The sequence below is a fragment of the Schistocerca nitens genome, chromosome 9 (genome assembly GCF_023898315.1).
Source record: "Schistocerca nitens isolate TAMUIC-IGC-003100 chromosome 9, iqSchNite1.1, whole genome shotgun sequence".
Classification (NCBI taxonomy): domain Eukaryota; kingdom Metazoa; phylum Arthropoda; class Insecta; order Orthoptera; family Acrididae; genus Schistocerca; species Schistocerca nitens.
Window position 1 is genome coordinate 412,740,072 of NC_064622.1, and position 6,272 is coordinate 412,746,343.

The window sequence follows — 6,272 nt, forward strand, 5'->3', positions numbered from 1 at the left end:
CAAACAGCTTTTTCTGAGACATTTTCTGTTCATGTAAGCTCAGCATTTACCGAATTAGAACTATCCCTGAAGGGTGCAAACCAGCAGGAAGAGAGGGCCAGAGCTTCAATAAATTTAAATAAAAAAGCAATTTTTCTTTTAGTTAAATATCAATTTATAACGTAGTGCCTCTTATTAACCTCTTAAAACCAACCAAAAATCCATATACCCTTTCCTGCCCTGAACTAGAGGATTTAATATTTAGGGAGAATATTACCAAAACAAGTAAAAGCACAATACCGGTAGTGCGTATATATATTTGTTTTATGTTACGTACAAAACACAAGTGCTGTCAAGATACATTAATCCTATCTGATTGGGTTATTGACACATTACATTAACTAAAACAATGCAATACCACATTATAAATATCAAAACACTCACAATAACATCCCTCTATGTCAGCACTGCCCGGTAGCTGAATGGTCAGCCCAACAGAACGTCAATCGGGGTTCGATTCCCGGCTGGGTCGGAGATTTTCTCTGCTCAGGGACTGGGTGTTGTGTTGTCCTAATCATCATTATTTCATCCCCGTCGACGCGCAAGTCGCCGAAGGGTCATCAAATCGAAAGACTTGCACCCGGCGAATGGTCTACCAGACAGGAGGCCCTAGTCACACGACATTTATTTATTTAGCACGTCCCGTAAACTCTTATGACGAAATGAACAAGACAGCCGAACAACAGTCTGTCGTTTCCCTTTTCAGTCCTCTGCAGAGATATTGAACCATTATAGCCAAAGAGTGTACTGTGCTACAGGAGACGTATGCAGACATTCTGACACGATGCTAATTCAAGATCTGAACTCCACGATGTTTTACGACTCTCCACTCAGGCAGGAAAATGTTAATGCCACAAGCATGAAAAATTCGTATTTAAGTAAATGTGTAAAATTATTCTGAAAATATTCTTTTTAAGAAAATACTTTTTATTTACCTGTCCTAGAAATATGATAGTCGTTACTTGCCTCAAAAAATTTGGCAACAGTCTTGGTTCATATATTTTGTCGACAAGCGTGAAAAATATGTAAATGAAATCAGTGAAAACATTCATACAACCGCCGTAACTAGATACTTGTGTCAGTAGATTGTCTCTCATTACGTGAAACCCAGAGAGTGAGTGAAAATACTCAAGTAGCTTACATGGTCAAAGAGACTAGATTCATTCAATTGGAAACGTATGAACTAGAAAACAATTGACTGGCCGATCAGTTTTTACAGCGCTAGATGTCGCGCACTATAGTCTCCAGTACATATTTACAGGCATACTTATTGTGGCGAACAGGCAGAATTCTATAGCGGCGTGGCCAAAATTGCCATATACAGTCTGATGGTACGCATGGAAAGAGACGGATTTGGTCCGATGCAGCAGACCGCACGTAGCACCCACGTGAGCGAGGTTGGCGCGAAAGCTAGTTGGACGGCGCCACCGCCGCGGTCGGAGAGCGCTGCGCGCCGGCCTCCATTGATCTCGGCGGGCTGCGGTGGCGCGCCCTGGCGTCCCGCCGTGACGTCACGCGCCGTGGACCGGGGGGGCGGAGTTCCGGCCGCCTCAGTCGCGGGCGCTCAGCCGACGCGTCCGGTGCTGGCAGTTCGCCTGCTGCGGCGACAGATGGCGTGCCGAGCGCGCCGTCGCGCGTCGCGTTATCCCGTGCCGTCGTCTCCGACGCTGCCGCCGGCGTCATCGGATGCGAACGCTCGCGTGTGTAGTGATCGAAACGTGTGTCGTCTTCGCACAACTACGCTCAGTTTTCCGCAGTTCCTCGCTTTTCATCGTCGTCAGTTCCAGTGTTTGTCCTGTTTTGGAAACGTGTTTGTTTAGTTACCTCTGAAAAGTGTTAGTGCCAAGTACTCATTTGTTTTTCATGTATCGTGTCAGGAGGCCAGTCGTTTATTGTAGGATGTTCAGCAATAATCGAGCATTATTTTACAAATGTCAGTTTGTTTCACCGCATTTCCTCGTGACAAGAAACGTGCCAGTCGAAAGTAAATTCTCACTAAATTTTCGTGTTAGATGACACATCAGACGTTTCCCATGTTGCTATTACGGTTTCTGATTATCCTTTACACTAGTGCCGATGCCATCAATTAAGTTAATTTATTTTTTTCCTTATCCGCCCGTCTGAAGTGTTGCGAAATTTGCCATATGTCTATGACACAGAATATTTTGCATGTAATAAATTTTGGTGTGTGTTTATTTATGTATGTTTGTAATACTAAAGGATCTAAACGAATGAATTAGAGACAATATCGAGTGGCTTTTCTGCGAATTTTCTACGACATGGAAGGAAATAATTATTTGACCTTAAGAGGGCACAAATAGATTCATTTCCTTTGGATTTAGAACACTGAAGTTCTACATTTTCGCCTTAGCATTTGTCGTCAATCAAATCACGTTATGAAGCAATCATAAATTTCACGACTTAAAATTTCAAATCAGCTTTCCAGCGCGAAGAGGATAGGTCACATTTATCAAATAGGCGATTATGTAGATTCCTTAAAACACAACTGTGTTTACTGTTAGCTTTATAACAGATGCCAATCATTAAACTGATGACATTTTTAAAACATTTTATTTGTTGGAGCTACCCGTTTCGAAGTTCGTTTTTCCATCATCAGATGACTGCATTATTTTTAGAGTACCAATTACTGATAAGCTGTTGAGTTGTTACAGTGATACCATGCCCTACAGCGAAAAAAAATGTTTTTAATTCAGAATATTTCGAAATGCAGATGAAAATCGAGAATAAACTAGAGCTGGAAACAGCAGGATAAATGTAAGACCCATTCACTTACAATAAAAAAATCTCTGCAATTTGTGAAGACTGGTGCCTTTTTTTATTCTAAGTACGAGGACTAAACATTTATTCCGATGTTCTTAATTTCAATTTATCGTCAATTTTCATGTCCTTTTAGAGTAAGTCTCAATTCAAAATTGTTTTTTGCTCTAGGGCACAACGGCACGGCAAAAATTTAACAGTTTATCAGGAGGTCGTTCTGATTAAAATATGTATAAATGTCATGTATTTAATGGTTAGTAGCTATTTTTTATCTTAAACGTTCGAAATATCATTTACTAACAATGTAACAATAAGCCGTGTATGTTACCACACAAGATGAATATCAACAAAAATGGAATGCAGTCGAATTAAATCAGGAATACTGTGGGGTTTGGAATGAGAAACGAGACACCGAAGGTAATTGATAAGTTTCGTTGCATGGGCAGCAAAGTAACTTACAAGGGCACAATACAAATTGGCAATAGCTAGAAAAGCATATCAAAAAACGAGAAATATCTTAACATCGAATATCAATTTAAATGCTAGGAAGTCTTTCCTGGGCGCAGTTGTCTGGACTGTAGAAAAGTGAAACGTGGCCGATAAACAGCTGAGACAAAAACGCAATAGCAGCTTTTGAAACGCAGCGTTGCAGAATTTTGATGAAGGCTAAATGGTAGATCGGAGAACATTAGAACTGGGGAAGAAAGGAATTTGTCACTACTTGAATAAAATTATGGATCGATCATTCTGAGACATCAAAGGATGACTAATATAGTACAGGGTGGAATTGTAGAGGAAGACCAAAAGACGAATGCAGTAAGCAGGGTCAGACGAATGAAGGGTGCAGTTGTTACAAGACATGAAGGGATCGCACAGGATTGATTAGCGTGAAGCTGTGCATCGAACCAATCTTAGAACTGAAGGTCAGAGCACTATGATGTTACTATAGTGTATCTCATGGTTCATGAAGGCTTGACTCATATACAACTATGATTTAGATGTTGTTATCACCATTTCATACCATGCATATCGCCAAAATTTGTGCGCCCATGTCTTGGAAATTAGTGGCGATGATCGGTGACATTGTTATTTTTGTCGCCTACTGTAGATATTGGCTAACTCGGCTGTAAGCACAGATGCTTTCTCGGTTTGCAACAGTGGTCGCTGCGCTGGAGCAGGCAGCTGCACGAGTGCAGTGAAAGCAGAATGGCACTCGTGGCCGCCTGCGTGTGACAGCGGAGAGCGCACACAGCTCTGCCCACACATGTTACTCGCAGCGAAATATTGTCACCAAACACACACAGTCCCAAGTACGTGTCGCCAGCGCGCTTTGCGCAGCCTTTTGTAATCGTCGTAGCAGCAGTGCTACCGAAATACTCTTGCGAAAAACTTTGGTTTCGAAGTTATTACGTACCCAATCATGTCCCTTTGATATTGCACTTAGACTTAAGGTTTCCGTAATATCCAAAAATACCACAACGGTACCTTTGAATAATCAGTCAAGGGTTTCCTACACCATCCGAAGTGCAACTAAGCAAGTTTTCCGCTCCTTGCCTTCCTCCACAATCCACTACGAACAAACGTTTCATATGCGTGAGACTATACAGGGTGGTCCATTGATCGTGACCGGGCCAAATATCTCATGAAATAAGCGTCAAACGAAAAAACTACAAAGAATGAAACTCGTTTAGCTTGAAGGAGGAAACCAGATGGCGCTATGGTTGGCCCGCTAGATGGCGCTGCCATAGGTCAAACCGATGTCAACTGCGTTTTTTTTAAATAGGAACCCCCATTTTTTATTACATGTTCGTGTAGTACGTAAAGAAATATGAATGTTTTAGTTGGACCACTTTCTTCGCTTTGTGATAGATGGTGCTATAATAATCACAAACATATGACACAATTTTAGACGAACAGTAGGTTTTTTTAAATTAAAATACAGAACGTAGGTATGTTTGAACATTATATTCCAATGTGATACATGTACCTTTGTGAACTTATCATTTCTGAGAACGCATACTGTTACAGCGTGATTACCTGTAAATACCACATTAATGCAATAAATGCTCAAAATGATGTCCGTCAACCTCAAGGCATTTGGCAGTACGTGTAACGACATTCCTCTCAACAGCGAGTAGTTCGCCTTCCGTAGTGTTCGCACATGCACTGACAATGCGCTGACGCATGTTGTCAGGCGTTGTCGGTGGATCACGGTAGCAAATATCCTTCAACTTTCAGGGGACGTCAGATCCGGTGAACGTGCGGGCCATGGCAAGGTGCTTCGACGACCAATCCACCTGTCATGAAATATGCTATTCAGTACCGCTTCAACCGCACACGGGCTATGTGCCGGACATCCATCATTTTGGAAATACATCGCCATTGTCATGCAGAGAACATCTTGTAGTAACATCGGTAGAACATTACGTAGGAAATCAGCATACATTGCACCATATAGATTGCCATCGATAAAATGGTGGCCAATTATCCGTCCTCCCATAATGCCGCACCATCCATTAACCCGCCAAGGTCGCTGATGTTCCACTTTTCGCAGCCATCGTGGATTTTCCGTTGCGCAATAGTGCATATTATGCCGGTTTACGTTACCGCTGTTGGTGAATGACGCTTCGTCGCTAAATATAACGCTTGCAAAGAATCTGTCATCGTCCCGTAATTTCTCTTGTGCCCAGTGGCAGAACTGTACACGACGTTCAAAGTCGTCACCATTCAATTCCTGCTGCATAGAAATATGGTACGGGTGCAATCGATGTTGATGTAGCATTCTCAACACCGACGTTTTTGAGATTCCGGATTCTCGCGCAATTTGTCTGCTACTGATGTGCGGATTAGCCGCGAAAGCAGCTAAAACACCTACTTGGGCATCATCATTTGTTGCAGGTCGTGGTTGACGTTTCACATGTGACTGAACACTTCCTGTTTCCTTAAATAACGTAACTATTCGGCGAACGGTCCGGACACTTTGATGATGTTGTCCAGGATACCGAGCAGCATACATAGCACACGCCCGTTGGGCATTTTGATCACAATAGCCATACATCAACACGATATCGACCTTTTCCGCAATTGGTAAACGGTCAGTTTTAACACGGGTAATGTACCGCGAAGCAAATACCGTCTGCACTGGCGGAATGTGATACCACGTACTTGTTTGTGACAGCGCCATCTATCACAAAGTGAAAAAAGTGGTCCAACTAAAACATTAATATTTCTTTACGTACTACAAGAATATGTAATAAAAATGGGGTTCCTACTTAAAAGGACGCAGTTGATATACGTTTGCCCTATGGCAGCGCCATCTAGCGTGGCAACCATAGCGCCATCTGGTTTCCCCCTTCAAGCTAGACGAGTATCGTTCTTTGTAGTTTTTTCGTTTGATGCTTATTTCGTGAGGTATTTGGCCCGGTCACTATCAATGGACCACTCTGTATATTTTG

The 6,272-nt window shown here is 42.3% G+C and overlaps 1 protein-coding gene across 1 annotated transcript in view; it reads left to right on the top strand.

Annotated features, from left to right (window-relative positions):
* LOC126204281 (protein still life, isoform SIF type 1-like) overlaps nucleotides 1-4,108 on the top strand; it is a 534,865-nt gene extending 530,757 nt beyond the window's left edge. The window contains exon 11 of the mRNA XM_049938668.1: nucleotides 3,976-4,108. Within this exon, the coding sequence (XP_049794625.1) occupies nucleotides 3,976-4,050 (75 nt within the window). The 3' untranslated portion in view covers nucleotides 4,051-4,108. The remainder of the gene's footprint in view (nucleotides 1-3,975) is intronic.
* The last annotated feature ends 2,164 nt before the right edge of the window (nucleotides 4,109-6,272 follow it).